Source organism: Nycticebus coucang, chromosome 17 (assembly GCF_027406575.1).
Source record: "Nycticebus coucang isolate mNycCou1 chromosome 17, mNycCou1.pri, whole genome shotgun sequence".
NCBI classification, from domain to species: domain Eukaryota; kingdom Metazoa; phylum Chordata; class Mammalia; order Primates; family Lorisidae; genus Nycticebus; species Nycticebus coucang.
Genome location: NC_069796.1, coordinates 37,130,050 through 37,153,096, shown reverse-complemented (window position 1 = coordinate 37,153,096; position 23,047 = coordinate 37,130,050). Strand labels below are relative to the sequence as shown.

The 23,047-nt window shown below is 42.3% G+C and overlaps 2 protein-coding genes, 2 non-coding genes and 1 pseudogene across 4 annotated transcripts; 4 read left to right on the top strand and 1 right to left on the bottom strand.

Moving 5' to 3' along the window:
• LOC128568515 (60S ribosomal protein L10a-like) overlaps positions 1-254 on the bottom strand; it is a 52,852-nt pseudogene extending 52,598 nt beyond the window's left edge.
• HSPA9 (heat shock protein family A (Hsp70) member 9) lies at positions 115-21,961 on the top strand. The gene is given in 19 exon segments (XM_053566034.1): positions 115-333; positions 1,569-1,627; positions 2,088-2,175; positions 3,378-3,559; positions 4,907-5,031; positions 5,858-5,931; positions 6,015-6,121; positions 7,240-7,402; positions 7,847-7,939; positions 14,314-14,523; positions 17,382-17,609; positions 18,838-18,942; positions 20,070-20,187; positions 20,481-20,575; positions 20,925-21,017; positions 21,185-21,210; positions 21,212-21,239; positions 21,241-21,309; positions 21,611-21,961. Coding segments are annotated over 19 exon segments (2,022 nt in total). The 5' UTR covers positions 115-252; the 3' UTR covers positions 21,689-21,961.
• LOC128568416 (60S ribosomal protein L21-like) lies at positions 10,008-10,718 on the top strand. The gene has a single exon (XM_053566053.1). The coding sequence runs from the start codon at positions 10,064-10,066 to the stop codon at positions 10,544-10,546; it is 483 nt and encodes a 160-aa protein (XP_053422028.1). The 5' UTR covers positions 10,008-10,063; the 3' UTR covers positions 10,547-10,718.
• LOC128569405 (small nucleolar RNA SNORD63) lies at positions 15,870-15,944 on the top strand. The gene has a single exon (XR_008375360.1). It is a non-coding gene; the product is annotated as a small nucleolar RNA SNORD63 (small nucleolar RNA).
• LOC128569406 (small nucleolar RNA SNORD63) lies at positions 18,373-18,436 on the top strand. The gene has a single exon (XR_008375361.1). It is a non-coding gene; the product is annotated as a small nucleolar RNA SNORD63 (small nucleolar RNA).
• Positions 21,962-23,047: the final 1,086 nt, after the last annotated feature.

The following is a 23,047-nucleotide window of genomic DNA, read 5'->3' as shown; positions in this document are numbered from 1 at the left end:
TTTTCCAAACATCGTTCCACAGAACACAATATCCTTACGCCCTGACTCCGGGAGCGGCAGTCCTGTCGTCTCTGGTCAGGCGGCGAGGGCGGCGCCTCAGCGAAAGAGCGGGCCTTTAGGCCACGGTGACCAACTCCCGCCCCTCACCCCACGTGGTTGGAGGTTTCCAGAAGCGCTGCCAGTGCCGAGCCGTGCAGCTCCCGGCCGCCTGAGCGCTTGGTTGGTGCTTCGAACTCCCTCCGTCTAGCCGCCATGATAAGCGCCAGCAGAGCCGCAGCAGCGCGTCTCGTGGGAGCCGCAGCTTCCCGGGGCCCCACAGCCGCCCGCCACCAGGTAGGGGACCTGCCAGACCTTCCCGGAGGAGGGCTCTGGGCCTTGGGTCCCAGTGCGGTAGGCCGTGTCCTTCAGGGTCAGAACCTTTCAGGAGAGATGAAGAGGGAAAGAGGTGTAACGGGCCTCCTGTAGTTAGCGCTGCCGATTCAAGGACTTGTTGAGGGTTTTGCGTTCGTGTCTTGGGTCCTGCTGAGTCACACTCTTCACGACTAGATTTTGGCCTCCTAAGTCCGTAGGTAGTGGTCCTGCCAGTCCGTTCTGTGGCTGGTTGGACTGGTCTGGCCGTGGAAATGAGGGATGCCGGCTACCGTGAGAGCCGCTATTTTCATTGTTATTTCAATCTAAAGGGAGTATGGTTCTTTCTTTCTTTCTTCAAAGTACAGTGTGTGGAAGGATCTGTTGAGAAGATGAAATAAAGGAAGAAAGCACCTAAGCGATAGGTCGAAAATCAAACTCCAAATCCAGTTTTCGTGCTTAGAAACATTTTGTCAAAATCTTCGGTGGAAGATGCCCTTCGATTGTTACTTAAAAAAAAAAAAGGCTGTGGAATGGTTGCTCGTTATTGTCTAAAATTGAAGACAACTTTGGAGAAAAGAAATTGTCTGCGTTCACATGTGGGCATTAAGAAAGGCTTAGAAGGAGCCAGAGGTTAGGATGTAATGAAGATTTTTTATTTTGATGGAAGGCCATTACTTAAACTTTTTATTTTTAATGACTCCACAAAGTTAGTGATCTTAGTTTTCTTAAACTAGTTGTATGGCAAGGTTCTGGTTAAATATCTTCCCTGGGGTTTGACTCACCCACCCAGGTACCGTCTGACAAAGTCTAGAGATACTTAAGGTTATCACAAATTAATGGGGTGTTGACTGGCTTCTAGTGCAGAGAGGCCAGGATGCTACTAAATGTCCTAAATGTGCAGAACAGACCCCCCCAAACAAAGATTTGGCCCAACCTTAGTAGTGCCAAGGTTGAGAAATCCTTTTGTAATGTAGTTCAAGGCAATTTTATGTTTACCCTTCTTATTTGGAAAACTTACGCTTATTGAATGATTGCTTTTAATGCCTTAATACCTCTTATATACAAAGCACTTTTTCATTCCAGTATGCTTTATATGTGGTAGCTACTCAGCAGAATGAAAGCTCAAACTTTTATGTGTTCTTCCAAAGAATAATAGGAATGAGTTCAAGTTTTCTTACGCAGTTCGTGGCTAAAGCAATTTTTTTTTTCTTTTTTAGGATGGCTGGAATGGTCTTAGCCACGAGGCTTTTAGAATTGTTTCAAGACGGGATTATGCGTGAGTACAACTTGATTTCTATCGAGGGAGAATACATACTAAACCCCAAGAGCAGAGGGCTCTGCATTCATTGATTAACTCTTCCTCTCCGTAGTTACTCATTTATGTTTGTTTATAGGTAATGTAATATGCCACGGTTCATTTCTCTATCGAATGTTCTTCAGTCTCTGGACATTTTGGTCACAATGTTGTTGGGTGGATTTTTTTTTTTTTTTTTTTTTTTGAGACAGTCACTTTGAAGCACTTCATAGAGTGCTGTGGCATCATACCTCACAGCAACCTCAAACTCTTGGGCTCCAATGATTCTCTTGCCTCAGCCTCCTGAGTAGCTGGGACTATAGGTGCCTATCACAGTGCCCGGCTATTTTTCGAGTTGGGGTCTCGCTCTGGCTCAGGTTGGTCTTGAACTCTGGAGGAATCCACTGCACCCGGCCCCAATGTTGTTTGAAATGTCTTACAGATCAGAAGCAATCAAAGGAGCAGTGGTTGGTATTGATTTGGGTACTACCAACTCCTGTGTGGCAGTTATGGAAGGTAAACAAGCGAAGGTAAGCATGATTGGTAGCTAGGATCCCAATTTTGTGCCCTTTTCCTTAGAGAAGGGATGCTAAGATAAGATTTACACTTACAAACTGCATTTGGTTACTTAAAACTTGTCAGGTGACCCTTTGTGGTGCTGATAATTGCACATATTTGGCTTTCTAGGATAGGATTTAAATTATCTTTCCTGTAAAGAAGTAAACTACTAATGAAATTAGGAGGAATTGGAATGGCTTGCATTGTTACTTTTGTAACCAGAGTCCTGCATTTTTGTGAGTTAGTTGAACGAAGGTTGGAAGTGCAGGAACAAACTTTTCAGAAGCATTTGGAGCGCCACAGCTTAAATGAAGACTGTTCTTCAGAGCTTCAGATATTCTTACTCTGTACATGAAACCTGTATTTCCATTGGTTTAGATGTCGTACACCTGGGATTCTCCTTCCATTCATGTCCTGTTTTCATGCTTCCTGTTTCCCCCACACCGTACCCTTTTCTTAAACAACCTGAGCTTTTCTTTTTTCTTTTTTTTTTTGTTGGAGACAGAATCTCATTTTGTTGCCCTTGGTAGAGTTCCTGGTGTTAACAGCTCACAGCAATCTCAAACTCTTGGGCTCATGCGATTCTTTGTCTCAGCCTCCCAAGTAGCTGGGACTACAGGCACTCACCACAGTCTCCGGCTATTTTTAGTGATGAGGTCTCACTCTAGCTTAGGCTGGTCTCGAACTCCTGAGCTCAGGCAATCCACCCTTCTTTGGCCTCCCAGAGTGCTAGGATTACAGGCATGAGCCACCATGCCTGGCCTAACCTGAGCTATTCTAAAGACTATTTGGTACCAAGAGAAGCCCTGATACTGCTTCTTGGCATGTTTTCTACCTATATATGACTGAAATTTTACTGCCACAAAACAATTTAAAAGTACTCTTAATTCTCTACATGTAAAAGGAATGATTATCTCATCTCAACGTAGAGTATGAAAAACCTGATCTATAGTCTTTGTCTGATTTTGTTATCTTTAGAAAATAAAGATACCTTGAGTTTCTACTATCTTTCATATTAGATTTTTATTTTATCAGCATTCACAGAAAAACATGCCTGTTAGTACTGTCCTTAACCATTTGTTTTGTAATTTGAGACCTGTTTTGTGTCTTAAATGAAATGATAGCTACCAGTGATAACTAGAACCTACTCTCTGTCTTATTTGGGGAACTTTAGGTGCTAGAGAATGCTGAAGGTGCCAGAACCACCCCTTCAGTTGTGGCCTTTACAGCAGATGGTGAGCGACTTGTTGGCATGCCTGCCAAACGACAGGCTGTCACCAACCCAAACAATACATTCTATGCTACCAAGCGCCTAATAGGCCGGCGATATGATGACCCCGAAGTACAGAAAGACATGTGAGTAATAGCAAAAGCCCAGATATTTGCAAGGGTCACACAGAAGAGTCATTCAGTACATTGATCAGAATCCCTGGAGCACATGTCAGTTTTAGTTTACATATTGTTCCCGGGGAAATCTATGCCCCAGACGAAAGGATAACTCTTTAAGTTTTCATTTTTGCCTTCACAATTTATATTTTTGCTATGTATGTGAAAATTTTTGAGGCATTCCTGAACCATGTAATGCACTGCAAAACATAAGTCAGTGGTGGCATAGTTTCTAAGTTTTGCCCTTGGTAATGGTGTTACAGCTCACAGCAACCTCAAACTCTTGGGCTCCTGCAATTTTTATCTCAGCCTGCCAAGTAGCTCAGGCAGTCCACCTGCCTTGGCCTCCCAGAGTGCTAGGATTACTGGCATGAGCCCAGGTGGTTGGCTCCACACCTGGCTTGGTTTTGCTTTTTTCAAATTAAAAATACTGGAAGCATAGAGTTTTCTCTAGTGTAATTTTTTTTTTAAAAGCTTTGTTCATCTGTGAATGGTATGTGAATTCATTTAAATGGAATCACATGTGGACTTCTGTGATTGGCTTCTTACACTTAGCATAATATTTAAGGTTCATGTAGCATGTATTAGTGCTTCATTCCTGTTTATAGCCAAATACTACTCTACTCTTTGGTTACATACCACATTTTGTTTGTTTGTTTTTTTGAGACAAGAATATCATTTTGTTACCCTCGGTAGAGTGCTGTGGCGTCACAGTTCACAGGAACCTCAAACTATTGGGTTTAAGCTATTCTCTTGCCTCAGCCTCCCAAGTTGCTGGGACTACAGGTACATGCCACAGCGCCCGGCTGTTTTTCACTTGTAGTTGTCGTTGTTTGGCAAGCCGGGGCTTCGAACCTGCCAGCTCCGGTGTATGTGGCTGGTGCCCTATCTGCTACAGGCAGCACCCCTACATACCACATTATGTTTATTCAGGTGTCAGGTAATGGACTTATGGGTTGTTTCCACTATTTGGTTTTTTAGCTATTATGAATAATGCTATCATAAACATTTGAATGTAAGTTTTTGTATGGAAGTACATTTCATTACTCTTGGGTAGATAACCTATTGAAATTGCTGGGTCATATGGTAACTATGATTCATCCTTTGTTTCCAAAGCAGGTGCAAAAATCTTTTGGTTGGTGGGGAGGAAGGAATGTTTAGATTTCATCAGGATAATGTTTTAGTGATTGCTTTCTAAAGATTTCCATTAAATGAATCCTGAAATTATCATTTGTTGGCCGTAAGTTTCTTTGGGTGGAAGATGGACATACATGGTATGTTAGCCAGTTTTCTCTGATACAATTTTTGTGTCTTCAGCAAAAATGTTCCCTTTAAAATTGTCCGTGCCTCCAATGGTGATGCCTGGGTTGAGGCTCATGGAAAACTCTATTCTCCGAGTCAGATTGGAGCATTTGTGTTGATGAAGATGAAAGAGACTGCAGGTGAGTGGATTTATTAACAATTCACATCTGGGAAAGTTCAAAGAACTGAATGTTCCTCTGAGATCACTAGTTCCATACATCAGTGTCAAATAGATGAGTCAGCGGTGCCTTTCGTACAGAAAACTTAGGAATGGCAAACTTTTTTTTTTTTTGAGATAGTCTCATCATGTACCCCCTCCGTAAACTGCTGTGATGTCATGGCTCTCAGCAACCTCAAACTCTTGGGCTTAAGCCATTCCCTTGCCTCAGCCTCCCAAGTAGCTGGGACTACAGGAGCCTGCCACAACGCCCAGCTATTTTTTGTTGCAGTTGTCATTGTTGTTTAGCTGGCCTGAGGCAGATTCTAACACGCCAGTCACAGTGTATGTGTCCTGTGCCCTAACCACTGAGCATGGGCGCTGAACTGGCAAACTTTTCTTGTTCTTTTCCTGCATATCAAAGTAATTTTACGAATGGTGGCTGGCTTATTTCTTTTCCATTAAGAGGTAGAGGTAATCTTCTGTATTGAAAACCAGAAGATTACACATGAAGGTTTCATCCCTGTTAGGTGAAACTTAGAACTTCCTATTTGAAGAAACTAGTGTCTATTTTAAGTTTAAAGGTCACTGTAGCTTGGTGAACCTTCTCTGGGATGTTAAAGGTGAGATCTAGGGTATTGAACCAGTATCTTTAATTGGAGCATTTTGCTGCAGGTAACTTGCTGAAAAACTGATGAATGTTGTCTGTGCCTCTTCTAAAAGAGGATAACATGGGTGGTTAGGTTAGGCCTGCTTTTTCTGGCAGAATCCTAAGGTTAAATTTCATTTTTTCATTTTTTTTTTTCCAGAAAATTACTTGGGGCACACAGCAAAAAATGCTGTGATTACAGTCCCAGCTTACTTCAATGACTCACAGAGACAGGTGAGGTCAGTTAGAATTCTTATTCTTAGAAGTAGTGGTACCTTGGCAGAAAGGTGGAAAAAAGCATTTCTTGTTTTCTCTAGGCCACAAAGGATGCTGGCCAGATATCTGGACTAAATGTGCTTCGAGTGATTAATGAACCCACAGCTGCTGCTCTGGCCTATGGACTAGACAAATCAGAAGACAAAATGTAAGTTTGTGCAGTAAATTTCACCTGGATGAGTGAACTAAAATCGTAGAACCATGAAGCTTATCCTAAATGATCATCTTGGTTTCTTTGTGGTTGCGCCTTGTACATAGGATAAAAATATATTACCTTTACCTATTCCAAGGCTGGTATAGTCTATTTTTTTATTCATTTCAAGACCATTCCTTTGTTTATTAACTTTTGGGCCATAGTAATTTTTTTTTTTTGAGACAGAGTCTCAAGCTGTCACCTTTAGTAGAGTGCCCTGGTGTTATAGCTCACAGCAATCTCCAACTCTTGGGCTTAAGCAATCCTCTTGCCTCTGTTTTTCTATTTTTAGTAGAGATAAGGTCTCCATTTTTTTGCCCAGGCTGGTCTCGAACTTATGAGCTCAAGTGATCCACCCACTTCAGCCTCCCAAAGTACTAGGATTACAGTTCTGGTACTGTGCCTGGCTGGGCCACGGTAATTTTTGTTTGCCTTCGTATGTATTTGGCAAGTATTCATACAAAATTGTGGCTAAATACTGTCTTTAAAATTGAGTTTTGTGGTGGCATATACCTATAGTCCCAGCTACTTGGGAGGCTAAGGCAGGAGGATCGCTTGAGCCCAGGAGATTAAGGTTGTAGTGAGCTTTGGTGATGTCATTGCATTCTAGCTAGGGCAACAGAGCAAGACCTGTCTCAAAACAAAAAATTTCATTCATGTCTGTGTGTGCATTGTACATGTTAGCTGTTAGGGCAGTGGTTCTCAACCTGTGGGTTGCGACCCCTTTGGGGGTCGAGCAACCCTTTCATAGGAGTCACCTAAATACATCTTGCATATCAGATATTTACATTACGATTCATAACAGTAGCAAAATTACAGATATGAAGTAGCAACAAAAATAATTTTATGGTTGGGGGTCACTACAACATGAGGAACTGTATTGAAGGGTCGCAGCATTAGGAAAGTTGAGAACCACTGTGTTAGGGCCTCATGTTAGACTTGTCACTTAGGTGGTTATCAGATTTTGTACTAATTATATACTTCAGGAAAATAGCTAAGTTTATCTTCATTTGGTTATTGACGTTTATACCCTTGTGATAAGGTTCGTTCCTTATGATTTTCTTGCTTTCTAGCATTGCTGTATATGATTTAGGTGGTGGAACTTTTGATATTTCTATCCTGGAAATTCAGAAAGGAGTATTTGAGGTCAAATCCACGAACGGAGATACTTTCTTAGGTGGTGAAGACTTTGACCAGGCCTTGCTACGACATATAGTGAAAGAGTTCAAGAGAGAGGTTAGTTACCATTGTGGTTAATACGGAGATGTTGGAATATTGTTCCTTTCTGTTTGCTCTTTGTGTACAGTTATTGTGCCCTTAAGCACTGAAGTAACTGCACTTAAGGTTCATGGGTGGAGTTAACTATTTCGGTTTTTGTAGATTCAAATTAGGAACAGAAGAGATAAAAGCATTTGGTATGCATTTTACAATAGGAATTTGGGGGATTCCCTTTTTGAACTGGAAACCTAGGGCTTGAAAGAATGGACTATCAGTTCAGCTTATGTTAGGCATAGATAATCTTTTCAGAAGAGGCTATTTTTTTTCCTACAGATTTTTAAGGGTAAGAAAAAGTAATTCTTGATTGCTTATAAAGGTATGGCTGCATTTTGTACTATTCCACCTTATGAGTGCAATTTACGTATTCATCACCCCACTAATACCCACGTCTTCACTTTGTAGACAGGGGTTGATTTGACTAAAGACAACATGGCACTTCAGAGGGTGCGGGAAGCTGCTGAGAAAGCTAAATGTGAACTCTCCTCATCTGTGCAGGTAAGATAGGGGAAAGTCCTAGTAATATTGATATCTTCAGCCTGAGTATTGTAATATATTCTAATTGGCCTAATGTCACTTTAGTTGTCTTAACAGTTTTCTGGTTGGTAGAAACCAGTAGTGTGAGCATAGGAATAGTACAGCCTTTAGTTTCTTATGAATGAGCTGGGAATTTTTAACTATTCAAACCAGAAATTACATATACTGAAGTTAAATAGTGAAGGCCGGCACTGCACCTGTAATCCCAACACTCTGGGAGGCCAAGGTGGGCAGATTGCCCGAGCTCACAAGTTCAAGACTAGCCTGAGCTTCAGCAAGACCCCGTCCCTAAAAATAGCTGTATGTTGTGGCATATGCCTGTAGACCCAGCTGTTCAGGAGGCTGAGGCAAGAGAATTGTTTGAGCCCAAGAGTTTGAGGTTGCTGTGGGCTGTGACACCATGGTACTCTACTGGGAGCAACAAAATGAGACTCTGTCTCAAAAAAAAAAAAAAAAAAAAAACAAAACACTGAAGTTAAATAATGATACTAAGGAGCGGTGCCTGTGGCTCAGTGGGTAGGGCGCTGGCCCCATATACCGAGGGTGGTGGGTTCAAACCCGGCCCCAGCCAAACTGCAACAACAAAAAAAGTAGCTGGGCATTGTGGCGGGCACCTGTGGTCCCAGCTACTCAGGAGGCTGAGGCAAGAGAATCGCCTAAGTCCAAGAGCTGGAGGTTGCTATGAGCTGTGACACCATGGCACTCTACCGAGGACGGCAAAGTGAGACTCTGTCTCTAAAAAAAAAAAAAATAATACTAAGATCTGAGTAACAGTGGACTTAACGTTTGTTTGTGTTTAAGTTAAAGATGTTTATTTTACGTTCTAGCAGCATGTTAAACTAGAATTACTGACCTGACCTGGAAAAGCTACTGTCTTAACTGAATACACTTCTCCTTGTGAATTGTGTAGATCTCCCAGTTGTCACTTAATAATTTAGATCACCAATCTAGAAAATGAGCTGTGAAAGCTAGCCCATGTCTGAGATATATATAACTCTGCAAATTTCTCTCCATGAACACCAGACTTGCTCGACCTCTTTAAGTATCAGCTTGTTTGGCCTCCAATTCTGAGAGGTGAAGCTTCACTTAAACCACCACAAGTAGAACTGTACAAACTATGTTATATCCGGATTGGAGACCTACCATGATGGAAGGTAGCAGATCTATTTCCAGTTTTTTGAGTGACAGCAGGAAGAGCAGAGCTGTGACTAGTTATATGATCACCTGCAGGGAAGAGAGATTTATCGCAGTTGTTATGGTGTTGGTAAAGTGGTTGCTGCTATTTAACCTTTAGTCAAACCTGGATAGCCAGGAAGACTAACCAGTTGTATACTAATCCATGGTGTTGATATTGTGACTGTGTCCTTTCTGTCACATGAAGTGGCAGAACACTGCAACATGGTCGTTAGGGTTGGGGTTGAAATTTGGGGAACTGCCAGAAGATGGTTTGTAATTCTTAACAGGTATTTGATACCTGGGGGCGGAGATGGTGTGGGTATTGTAAGAGATTGGTTGGTTTGGTTTTTAATTACTGTGGCTGCGGGCGGTGCCTGTGGCTCAGTAGGTAAGGCGCGGGCGCCATATACCAAGGGTGGCAGGTTCAAGCCCGGCCCCGCTGAACTGCAACCAAAAAATAGCTGGGCGTTGTGGCAGGCGCCTGTAGTCCCAGCTACTCAGGAGACTGAGGCAAGAGAATCACTTAAGCCCAAGAGTTGGAGGTTGCTGTGAGTTGTGTGATGCCACGGCACTCTACCCAGGGCCATAAAGTGAGACTCTGTCTCTACAAAAAAAAAAAAAAAAATTACTGTGGCTGCATCCTGGTCATAGGCCTTTGGATTGTTTTCTGCCTTTAGCTATTGCAGCAAGATGTATCAAGGACCCTTGTACATTCAGGTTTGCACAAGTGATTATAAACCTACATGATGAATTCTTAGAATATAACTTCTCATGGACTTCATAATGTGGTTTGGACATTAATTAGAGCATTATATTAATGTCAGAACAGAAGTGATGTAGAGTAGCAGTTAAGAATGGATCTGCTGCTTTTTTTCGGCCGGAGACGCCATCTTCCAGTAATTCACCAAAATGACAAACACAAAGGGAAAGAGGAGAGGCACCCGATACATGTTCTCTAGGCCTTTTAGAAAACATGGAGTTGTTCCTTTGGCCACATATATGCGAATCTACAAGAAAGGTGATATTGTAGACATCAAGGGAATGGGTACTGTTCAAAAAGGCATGCCACACAAATGTTACCATGGCAAAACTGGAAGAGTTTACAATGTTACCCAGCATGCTGTTGGCATTGTTGTAAACAAACAAGTTAAGGGCAAGATCCTCGCGAAGAGGATTAATGTTCGTATTGAGCATATTAAGTACTCTAAGAGCCGAGAAAGCTTCCTGAAACGGGTGAAGGAAAATGATCAGAAAAAGAAGGAAGCCAAAGAGAAAGGTACCTGGGTTCAACTGAAGCGCCAGCCTGCGCCACCCAGAGAAGCCCACTTTGTGAGAACTAACGGAAAGGAGTCTGAGCTCCTGGAACCCATTCCCTATGAATTCATGGCATAATAAGCATATAACATGGCACAAAGGAGTACTAGTGGACCCATGTTTTTAGGAGCAAGAACCTATTTATTCCCCATTAGCTCATGGCATAATATGTGTACAGCATAGCACACAGGATAACCAATAGACCCCATGTAACAGTGATACAAGGTGCTGGGACCTATTTCCCACGAATTCAAAAGTCAATTAACACTTTGTCACATTAAATGGCAAGGTGCCTCCCTGAGCTGCTGGAACCTCTTCCCCTATGAATTCATGGCATGGTAGATACAAATAATAGCATAAAAATGTTTCTTGTTCATTCACTACAAGTGTGTTTTTTTTCCCCCCCCAAAGAAGTATTAAAGCAAATTTTAATGTGTCCTAAAAAAAAAAAAAAAAAAGAATGGATCTGCTGAGAACACTAAGGATTAAGTCCTCATTTCATCATTACTACTTGTGATCTTGGATGAATCACTTTACATTCTGTTTCTCTTAGCTACAAACTAAGGATAATAGTGGTACCTTTCCCTCTGGGGTTGTGAGGATTACCAAATTAATACATATAATATGCTTTGGAAAACTTGTAGTATGTAGTACTTTATATGTATTAGTATTTGTAATTATAAAAAGGAACCCAGGAGAGGTGTTCAGCTTAACAAGGATAGGTTCTGAGAGAGGAATTGACCAGGAAGGAAAAGGAGGGCCGTATGTGTAAAGCTTTGCAGTGACGACTTGGAAAATGGCCAGAAGTGGGTAAAAGGGCAGAGTGCAGATTGTGGGGGTGGGGTTGGCAAGCATGGAAGACAGACTCGAGGCTTAATTGGTGTCTGTCCTGAGATAAGTGAGTACAAATCCCAGAAGTTTTAAGGTGGGAGTAGTAACATGGTGGAAAGTAGGGAAAGTTTTGAATTGTGGAAAATTCTCTTGTTTGGGCTGAAGTGAAGAAATACTTGGTAAGGGGTCCTGCAGCAGAAGGCACCTGAATGGCTGTGGGAAGACATGGTAAGGGTCTTGAAACCACACAGTGAGAGAAGACTTGGGCTAGAGTATGAGAATGAGAGATAAGTGGTTGAATTTGAAAGAGCAGGACAAAGAGAATTGGTAGTGTTGGAGTTGTTCACATTACCATTAACGTTGAGTGTTTGAAGCTGTACTACTTTAGTAGCTACACATGAGTAGTTGAATTAAGTAAAATTAAGTAAAATCTTACAAAGTATCTCATGCTACTAACTTTCAAGTGCTCAGTAGCCATATGTGCCTAGTGGTTGCTGAATGAAATAGCATAGATGAAGAACATTTCCTTGTTAGAAAGCGCTACTGGATAGATTTAAATAATTCTCTTTTCTTTCTTTCTTTTTTTTTTTGTAGAGACAGAGTCTCACTTTATCGCTCTCAGTAGAGTGCCATGGCATCACACAGCTCACAGCAACCTCCAACTCCTGGGCTTCAGCGACTCTTGCCTCAGCCTCCCGAGTAGCTGGGACTACAGGCGCCCGCCACAACGCCCGGCTATTTTTTGGTTTGCAGTTCAGCCGGGGCCGGGTTTGAACCTGCCACCCTTGGTATATGGGGCCGGCGCCTTACCGACTAAGCCACAGGCACCACCTTCTTTTTTTTTTTTTTTTTTTTTTTGAGACAGGGTCTCAAGCTGTTGCCTTGGGTAGAGTGCCATGGTGTCATAGCTCATAGCAACCTCCAACTCTTGGACTCAAGTGATCCTCTTGCCTCAGTTTTTAGTAGAGACGGGGTATTGTTTTTGCTCAGTCTGGTCTCGAACTCATGAGCTCAAGCATTCTACCTGTCTTTGCCTCCCAGAGTGCTAGGATTTTAGGCATGAGCCACTGCGCCCAACCTAAATACAAGATTTTACATGATGTGATGCCCATACAAGCCATTCCTTCTACTTCTTTTTAATAACATTTCTGAAGCTTTCTTACCACTTACAAACTTCCTAGAATTTAGAAGACCCAGCATTGAGGACAGATTATTTGGTTGAAAGCCTATCTTTATTTTTTCTGCATGTACACGAGATATTTTTAAAAGTTAGTAAAAGAAAACTTCAGCAGTATGAGTTTTTGTTGCTATCTTGAAGTCCTTTAATAGTTCATGTATTTTCTTTTAAATAAACACTGTTCTTTAGGGCAGTGCCTGTGGCTCAGTCTGTAAGGCGCCGGCCCCATATACCAAGGGTGGCCGGTTCAAACCCGGCACCGGCCAAACTGCAACCAAAAAATGGCCGGGCGTTGTGGCGGGCGCCTGTAGTCCAGCTGCTCAGGAGGCTGAGGCAAGAGAATCGCTTAAGCCCAGGAGTTGGAGGTTGCTGTGAGCTATGTGAGGCCACGGCACTCTACAGAGGGCCATAAAGTGAGACTGTCTCTACAAAAAAAAAAAATAAATAAACACTGTTCTTTAGAGTAGCTTATGTTTACAGGAAAATAGAGCAAGAAAGTACAGAGAATTCCCAAATACTTCCAATCCCTGCTCCCTTAGTTTCCTCTAATATTAACATTTTAAATAAGTGTGGTACATTTGTTATAATTGATGGGCCAGTGTTAAACATTATTAGTCAAAGTCCATAGTTAACAGTAGGATTCCTTTTTGGTGATGTACATATATGGGTTTTCCCAAATGTATAACCATTGCAGTAACATACAGAATAGCTTTACTGCCCTAAATGTTTTCGGTGGTCTGATTATTCATCCCTCCTTCCCCTCAACTGCTAGCAACCACTGATCTTTTTACTATCTCCATAGGGTTTGTTTGTTTGTTTGTTTTTTAATATTTCAATAGATTTAGGGGTATAGTGGGCTTTTGGTTATGTTGGTGAATTGTACTTTTTTTTTTCCCAATACAGAGTCTCACTTTACTGCCCTTTGTAAAGTGCTATGGCATCGTAGCTCACATCAACTACCTCAGCCTCCTGAGTAGCTGGGACTACTGGCGCCTGCCACAACACCTGGCTATTTTTTAGAGATGGGGTCTCACACTTGCTCAGGCTATTCTTGAACCTGTGAGCTCAGGCCATCCACCCGCCTTGGCCTGTCAGAGTGTTAGGATTACAGGCCTGAGTCACCACACCTGGCCTTCACATGAATGAATTATATAGTAGTGATGTCTGGGTTCTTCAGTGTGTGCATTGATGAGTAGCATACATTGCACCTAACTCTCCCCCACTTTCACCCATTCTCCCTCTCTATCCCCCCTGTGCTTAATGAATGTTTAATGGCAGAATAACTCTTAGCAAGGATTTTTTCCTGCTAGTCTACTCTGTTCTTCATTGTTAATAACCATAGATCTCATTAAAACAAATTGTATAGTGTTTCTATCTGGAGAGATAAAGAAGTTATGTCTTAGAATTACTGTCTTTTGTGGCTGTTTACATTCAGAAATTTAAGTCTGACCTTCCTTGTGGCTTTCCAAGTCATCTTGTCCTAGGGAATGGTCTTTTTTTTTTTTTGTAGAGACAGAGTCTCACTTTATGGCCCTCAGTAGAGTGCCGTGGCCTCACACAGCTCACAGCAACCTCCAACTCCTGGGCTTAAGCGATTCTCTTGCCTCAGCCTTCCGAGTAGCTGGGACAACAGGCACCCGCCCCAACGCCCAGCTATTTTTTTGGTTGCAGTTTGGCCAGGGCCGGGTTTGAACCCACTGCCCTCGGTATATGGGGCCGGCACCTTACCGACTGAGCCACAGGCGCCGCCCAGGGAATGGTCTTATTTTAATTGAAATAATAAACTTCATCACTATTGCTCTCCCCAATGACCTGCAGTTAAACATTTCTTTTGCAGACTGACATCAACTTGCCTTATCTCACAATGGATGCTTCTGGACCCAAGCATTTGAATATGAAGTTGACACGTGCTCAATTTGAGGGGATCGTCACTGATCTAATCAGGAGGACTATTGCTCCATGTCAAAAAGCTATGCAAGATGCAGAAGTCAGCAAGAGTGACATAGGAGAAGTCATTCTTGTTGGTGGCATGACTAGGATGCCTAAGGTATGGACCCATGGTTTTCTTGGTTTGGAGAGAAGAAAGGATCAGCACATAATGTATTCTTGGGACAAGTGGCTTATGTTGTCTACAGACATGACTATGTGGCCTGTTTTGCCAGGATAACCTAAAAGGGGGATGAGGTTTGTATACTCAGTAAAGAGTTCTTTTCAGGGCCGGGTGTACTGGCTCACACCTGTAATCCTAGCACTTTGGGAGGCTGAGGCAGGTAGATTGCTTGAGCTCAGAAGTAAAAGACCAGCCTTGCAACAGCGAGACCCCATCTTTACTAAAAATAGAAAAACTCTCTGGTGTTGTAGTGGGCGTCTATAATTCCAGCTACTTGGAAGGCTGAGGCAAGAGGACCGCATGAACTCAAGAGTTTGCGGTAGCTTGTTAGGGTGTCAGCCGCATCTACCAGGGTTGGTGGGTTCAAACTGGCCCGGGCCTGCTAAACAACAACAAAAAACAACCAGGCATTGTGGTGGGCACCTGTAGTTCAGCTACTTGGGAGGCTGAGGCAAGAGAATCACTTAAGCCCAAGAGTTCAGGTGGCTGTGAGCTATGATGCCATGGCACTCTACCAGAGGGACAGTGTAAGACTGTCTCAAAAATGGTTGGTTGGTTTTTTTTTTTTTTTTTGTTGCCTTTCAAAATTAAAGACTATAAGGCTTGGTCATTGGCTCATGCCTATAATATTAGCAGTTTGGGAGTCTAAGGCAGGAGGATTGCTTGAGATCTGGAGCTTGAGACCAGCGTGATACCTCTATAAAAAATAGAAAAATTAGCCAGACACACACCTGTAGTTCCAGCTATTCAAGAGGCTTAGGCAGGAGGATAGTTTGAGCCTAAGAGTTTGAGGTTGGAGTGATGTATGATGATATTCACTGCACTCCAGCCTGGGAGACATAGTGATCCTGAACTCAGTGTTGTAGAATTTTTAGGAATGAAACAGTTTGAGGTCAGAAATAGCTTAAAACCTGGGTACTAATTAGCTCCTAGAGAAGTATTTTTGAGACAAAAGACTGTGGTCACCATTGGCAGAGTGACTTTGGTCACTGTTGGTAGAGTGCCATGGCATCTTAGCTCATACAGCCTCAAATCAAGTGATCCTCTTGCTTTAGCCGCCCAAGTAGCTGGGACTACAGGTGCCTGCCACAACACCCAGCTATTTTTTAGAGACAGAGTTTCCCTCCTGCCCAGGCCGGTCTCCAACCTGTGAACTCATGCAATCCACTGACTCAGCCTCCCAAGTGTTGGGATTATAGGCGTGAGCCACCACGCCCAGCCTTGAACCTGGGTCTTAATAGCATTATGCCTGGGGTTTATTGTTCTCTCTTCAACAAACATTTGTGCAGTGATGCATTTTATTCATCAACACATCATTCTGAAAGCACAGATGTGTAGAAAACTAATGACTGAGCACAAAGCTGTTGAAGGTGTGACTCCTCCTTGGTGGGCTGAATAGAATTATTTTGGGCCTGAGTTAGTGACATTATTATTTTGTTAATTTTTCCATTGAAATACTTGAACTTAGGAATATACATATGAAATAAGCCCAAAACAAACAAAAAAAAGACGGGGCGGGGTGGGGTGTGCAGGCAGATAACGATATTAACAAATTATTGCAGATCGTGTTCAAATATTACTTTTTCTACCCCTGTATAATATATGGGAGGAAAGAACATACCCTGCATTAGCAAGTTTTGAATTGAGCTATGACACCATCGCTCTCTACCTGGGGCAACAGCTTATTTATGTTTTTTGTTTTTTTTTGTTTGTTTTGCAGTTTTTGGCGGGGGCTGGGTTTAAACCTGCCACCTCTGGCATATGGGGCCTGTGCCCTACTCCTTTGAGCCACAGGTGCCACCCTCCTTACTTAGGTTTTTTTAGTTGATAACATAGAAGAGGACTTAGACTACAAAAGTCCCTTTGACTTGTACCCTCTGTTTGAAATTATTTGAGTATAAAATGTGTGTTGTGAGATCATTGGTAAGAATTCAACTATGAGGCTGGGTACGGGGGCTCATGCCTGTAATCCTAGCATTCTGGGAGGCTGAGGTGAGTGGATTGTCTGAGCTCACAGGTTCAACACCAGCCTGAGCCAGAGCAAGACCTCATCTATGTAAATAGCCAAGTGTGGGGGGCACCTGTAGTCCCAGTTACTTGGGAGACTGAGGCAAGAGAATCATTTGAGCCCAAGAGTTTGAGGTTGCTGTGAGCTGTGATACTACAGCACTCTACCACAGGCGACAAAGTGAGATTCTGAAAAAAAAAAAAAAAAATGGCCAGGTGTTATGGTGGGTGCCGATAGTCCAACGACTTGGGAGGCTAAGGCAAGAGGATCACTTTAGCCCGAGAGTTTCAGATAACTGTGAGTTATGACACCACAAAGTAAACTGTCTCAAAAAAAAAAAAGAAAGAAAGAAAATTCAGGTGAGGCACAGTGGCTCATGCTTATAATCTTAGTACTCTGGAAATCCACTCTGGTAGATTGCTCAGGAGTTTGAGACCAGCCTGAGCTAGAGCTAGACCCTGTCTCTGAAAATAAAATAGTTGGTGGTTGTGGCTGGCAGCTGTAGTCTCAGTTCCTTAGGAGGCTGAGGCAAGAGGATCACTTTGTGCCCATGAGTTTGAAGTTGCTGTGAGCTGTGATACTACAGCACTCTATGAGGGTGACAAAGTGAGACTGTCTCCAAAAAAAAAAAAGAATTCATCTATGAAATAGCAATTTGAATAAACATTCTTCAATCCGAATCAACCCGTCTTGAGATTTGGCTAGGTGCTTAAGGCACACATGTTCTGTTCTTCTCAGGCAGTTGCCTTGTGTGCTGGGTGATAGGTTCTTTCTCCTTGATGCTCAGGTTCAGCAGACTGTGCAGGACCTTTTTGGCCGAGCCCCAAGTAAAGCTGTCAATCCTGATGAGGCTGTTGCTATTGGAGCTGCCATTCAGGGAGGTGTGTTGGCTGGTGATGTCACAGATGTGCTGCTCCTGGATGTCACTCCCCTGTCTTTGGGTATTGAAACTTTGGGAGGTGTCTTTACCAAGCTTATTAACAGGAACACCACTATTCCAACCAAGAAGAGCCAGGTAAGAGCCATCCCTTTCTACATTGTTCTGTAGTTTAGGTTCTGTGAGGGGTATGATTGTAGTCAACTTTTGTAAGCTATTTCTGTTTCCTAGGTCAAACTAGTTGACTGTGAGTGGTAAGAATATCATATTTTGTTTGTTTTCGAAAAAGTTTATGTGTCAGCTAGCAATGACATTGTAGGGAGGACATGAATAGTCAATCTTTTCCTTCACAGAATTAACTCTTGTGTGATGACACTGAATTCTTTGTAGTCTTAAGTTTTCAAAGATGGTAAAAAAAGAATATACCTGGATGTGGTGACTCAACACCTATAATCCCAGAACTTTGAGAGGCTGAGATGGGAAGATGGCTTGAGGCCAAAGGTTCAAGCTCAGCCTAGTCGACATAGTGAGACCTTCTCTATGAGAAATTAAAAAAAATTAGCCAGGCATGGTCGTATGCACCTATAGTCTACCAACTTGGGAGGCTGAGGTAGGAGGATCACTTGAGCCCAGGAGTTTAAGGCTGCGTTGAGCTGTGAGTGCACCACTATACTCCACCTCAGGCAATAGAGCAGGATCCCCTCTAAAAAGAAGAAAAGGAATTGTCCAGCCAAGATATGTAGGGGTAGTGTGTTTGTCTTATGGGTGAATGAATGATAGTGGTATTGATTTCTCAGTTACAAACAGGATTATTTGAGCATGGCTTGGTTGTGATTAGGAATTATTTCTTGAGTTTCCCAATCTTAATATTTTTAAAAAACCTTTAGCTATTGCTATATTTGTGCAGTGATGTGCTTACTAACACATCATTCTGATGGTGTGATGACTTCCTGTGACTGAGTACATGATACATCTCCTGTCTCTGAACCTTGTGTTTTAGCATTTTAGCTCCTTGTCTTGAAGACTTCTGTGCCAATGCTGCATCTTTGTACAGTGCATTTACTCAGTTGAAACAATATCTATTCTTTCTTTTTTGCTGTACAAATCCTACTACCATTCCCTCTAAAGACATAATAGTGTGAAGTAGGACCCTTCCAATATTAGGATATGAATTTCTTTTTTTTTTTTTTGGCCGGGGCTAGGTTTGAACCTGCCACCTCCGGCATATGGGACCGGCACCCTACTCCTTGAGCCACAGGCGCCGCCCGAGGATATGAATTTCTTTTTCAGGCTTATTTTTCGACTACATGTATAAGGGAAGTTGTTTAATCAGATTGCCAATCCAGGAAGTTTCTTTCCTCCCCAGGTGTTTTCTACGGCTGCTGATGGACAGACTCAAGTGGAGATTAAAGTATGTCAGGGTGAGAGAGAGATGGCTGGAGACAACAAACTTCTTGGACAGTTTACTTTGGTAGGTACTGTGAATTCTGAATACTATGCTCTTCAGTCTTTTCAAAGTTAGATGATACTCTAACCCTTAAAGATAATATTATAAACTGCTGACATACACATAGATGCTATGTTATCTTGAGACGAAGGTGGGCAGATAAATTCCCATGGCTTCAGTTTTACCTGGAAGCATTGCTTGTTTCTTGTGCCCTACTAATGCACTTTATGAAGAAGTTTCTAAAACTGCCGGATAGAGTGTTCTGTACCTGCAATCTCACTTACTCAGGAGGCTGAGACAGAAGGATCACTTGAGCCCAGGAGTTGCACCTATAGTCTACCAACCGAGGCCAGTCTAGGCAATGTAGCCAGATCTTGTCTCAAAAATGGGAAAAAAAGGAAAGTTTCGGGTGGCGCCTGTGGCTCAGTGAGTAGGGTGGCTGGCCCCATATGCCAAGGGTGGCGGGTTCAAACCCAGCCCCCGCCAAACTGCAACAAAAAAATAGCCGGGCGTTGTGGTGGGCACCTGTAGTCCCAGCTGCTTGGGAGGCTGAGGGAAGAGAATCGCATAAGCCCAAGAGTTAAGAGTTAGAGCCATGTGACGTCATGGCACTCTACCCGAGGGCGGTACAGTGAGACTCTGAAACTTTCCGTTTTTTTTTGTTTTGTTTTTTTGTAGAGACAAATAATTTTTCTGCCTGGTTTTGTGTAGGTAGCAAAATAATTTTTATTTTTTAAAAAGTTCAAGAGCCAAGAAAATGTTTAGAAACAAGGCTAACTCCGAAATTCCTGATTTCCCTTGATTACTCATTTAAAAAACATTTTATACTGTCTTGTCAAAATTAAAGTTTCTTGTCAGCACTGCTTATTGGTTCTTGATGAAATGAATAGTCAAGATGTTGCTTTCATTCACTGTCCCCAGGTACAACCATAATGGTTATTTGATAAGGCTACTTTCACTGGTATAGCCTTGTTGATTTCAGGTAGCAATGAAACTAATACCCTTACTTAAAAGTAATGTTTTTGTAACATTAAGGTACCAGATGTCCCTCCCAGGAACCAGGTAACTTCAACAGAAAACCATATAGCTTAGGAAATTATAGCACAGGACCTCTTTGTAAAAGGAGCTTTTATTCTTTTTGCTTATTTTAGATTGGAATTCCCCCGGCCCCTCGTGGAGTCCCTCAAATTGAAGTTACATTTGACATTGATGCCAATGGGATTGTACATGTTTCTGCAAAAGATAAGGGCACAGGACGTGAGCAGCAGAGTAAGTAAGGCACTAGGTGTGGTGGCTCGCTTGTGCATGTAATGCTAGCACTCTGGGAGGCCAACGTGGAGGATTGCTAGAGCTCAGGAGTTCTAGATCAGCCTGAGCAAGAGACCCTATCTCTACCAGGTGTTGTGACGGGTGCCTATACTCCCAACTACTGGGGAGGCTGGGGCAGGAGGATTGCTTGAACCCAGGAGTTTGATGTTGCTATGAGCTAGGCTGATACCATGGCACTGTTGGGGCATATAATTTTACAAAAGAACTAATGAAATGCCTTATTTTTATTATAGTTGTAATCCAGTCTTCTGGTGGTTTAAGCAAAGATGATATTGAAAATATGGTTAAAAATGCAGAGAAGTATGCTGAAGAAGACCGAAGAAAGAAGGTGATTATTTTTGTCTTCTGGGATTTTTAGTAAAGCTGAGACATGAAAATGGGAGTTTGGACAGAGAAAATAATGTGATTAGTCTGTTCTTTCTCCCTTACTCATAATTTAGTTGTGGAATGAATTACATCTGAGATCCTTTTGCCAAAATTCTTTATCTACAAAAGTAGCTCAAATCTCTCTCAAACCCATTCCAGAGTACCTTAGACCATAATGATTTTTCCCTCCACTCTATTTTTATTCTGTAACTATGTAGCAGATAGTTCATCTCGCTCAGTATGGACATTTAGCAGACTTTGGTTGGTTGGTTTGGTTGGTTCATTTATAATGAACTTCTAATTTCTCTAAGGAACGAGTTGAAGCAGTTAATATGGCTGAAGGAATCATTCATGACACAGAAACCAAGATGGAAGAATTCAAGGACCAATTGCCTGCTGATGAGGTGAATTTTCATTTATAATAACTTAAGAGGTTGCACTTGTCACCAACGTCAGTGTAGTTCATTCTATGGATTCTTCTGTGGTTCTTGATAAGTTTCTGAATAGTACTTCTACATGTAATGGCACAGGAGATTGGAAAAGTGAGAATTTTTTTTTTCCTTTTTTTAAGTGCAACAAGCTAAAAGAAGAGATTTCCAACTAGAAAAGATAGTGAAACAGGAGAAAAACATCAGGCAGGCAGCATCCTCCCTTCAACAAGCATCATTGAAGCTCTTCGAAATGGCATACAAAAAGGTACAAGGGCTAAAGGGTGTTTTTCAATCCTAACTTGATCTTGTAACCTGTTCTTGACTACTGTCAACTGGTGGTTCCCTCATACTGCCATTTGTGGGATTGAGAGTATTGGGGTTAGAAATATCCTCCTGTCTTCTTGACTGTATTCTTGGAAGTAAGGATCACAAAACCACCAATAGGGAGGGCATGGGGGTAGGAGAATGAATGGAGGTGCAGTATGAAGAATATGTGGGTCCCCTTTGCTTATAGTTCAACAGAGCAAACATTAAATCTGAAGTGGCTCTCAAATGTTTCTTAACAGATGGCATCCGAGCGAGAAGGCTCTGGAAGTTCTGGCACTGGGGAACAAAAGGAAGATCAAAAGGAGGAGAAACAGTGAATTTTGGAGCCAAAAAGAGAACATATGAAGCTTGGGAGTGAAGGGATTTCCTGAGCAGAAATGGGCAAACTTCAGTCTTTTTACTGTGTTTTTGCAGTATTCTATATATAATTTCCTTAATTTGTAACTTTAGTGACTGTTAGCAAATGATCATTTAATGGGCAGTAACTCCAACAGTACAAAGTTCACAATGTTCTGTCCCTAGTCTGTCATTTCTCAGCTGCATGTAGAAGCAGGTAGGACACTTTCATTATAAAGATCTAACATTGTTTTGTGCTGAAGTGGCCATATTTCAAGGGATGAAATCATCTCACACAACAATGAAGGTAGCCATAGACTGGGAATGAGATCTTGTCTAGTTAGCCAAGTACTGTTGTACTGTCTTGCCCCCTTAAAGTGTGACACACACCAAGGACCCACCCCCCCCTCCCTCCGTCCCTCTTTCTGCCCCCCCCCCATAGTGTTCATTATTATATAATTTGTCCTTTCTCTACTGAAACGTAAGCTCACAAGACCAGAAGCTTTTGTTAATTGCTATTTCTCAGGACCTATAAGAATGCCTAGCACATAAATATACTCAAATCTTTTGTCAAATCTCTACCACTGTCCAAAAATCAGCATGGTACGGTCCCTCCACAGAGATCAAAGTCACCTTGTTTTTTTTTAAGTTTATGTTCTTCTGTCAAAATACTAAGATAACTTACACCAAGCCCAGACACTAAAGTTAATTGACAAAAGATTAAAAGTTTGAAAAAGAATCCAAGGACAGGCTGGGTGCAGTGGCTCATGCCTGTAATCCTAACACCCTGGGAGGCCTTGATGGGTATACTGCCTGAACTCAGGAGTTTGACTGCAGCCTGTGCAAAAGCTACTAAAAATAGACAAATTATGTGTTGTGGGTGCCTTAGTCAGAGCTACTCAGGAGCCAAGAGTTTGAAGTTGCCGTGAGCTACAAGGATGCCACAGCATACAACCCAGAGTCAGAGTGAGACTATCTCAAAAAAGAATAAAGTCTTTTATGCTTCTAGATAATGGAGTCCAATTCTGCTGCAGACTTAACTCTATGTGATCTATGGGTTATGCTATTAACCCAGGTAGATTCCCCACCCCCACCAAAGTCTTGCTGTATTGTCTTAGCTAGAGTGCAGCAGCATTACAGCTCACTTCTACCTCAAATTCAAGCAATCTACCTTCCTCAGCCTCCTACAGGCGTTCAACACCAGGCCCCTCTAATTTCTTTTTTAATAGAGATAGGGTCTCTCTCTGCTCACTCCTGAGCTCAAGTGATCTCCCCAGGTCAGCCTCCTAGAGGGCTAGGATTACATGTGTGAGCCAGGGCACCCAGCCCACTTTCTGAAA

Coding starts and splice junctions, on each gene's coding strand:
- LOC128568416 (XM_053566053.1), top strand. CDS start 10,064: ATGACAAACACAAAGGGAAAGAGGAGAGGCACCCGATACATGTTCTCT.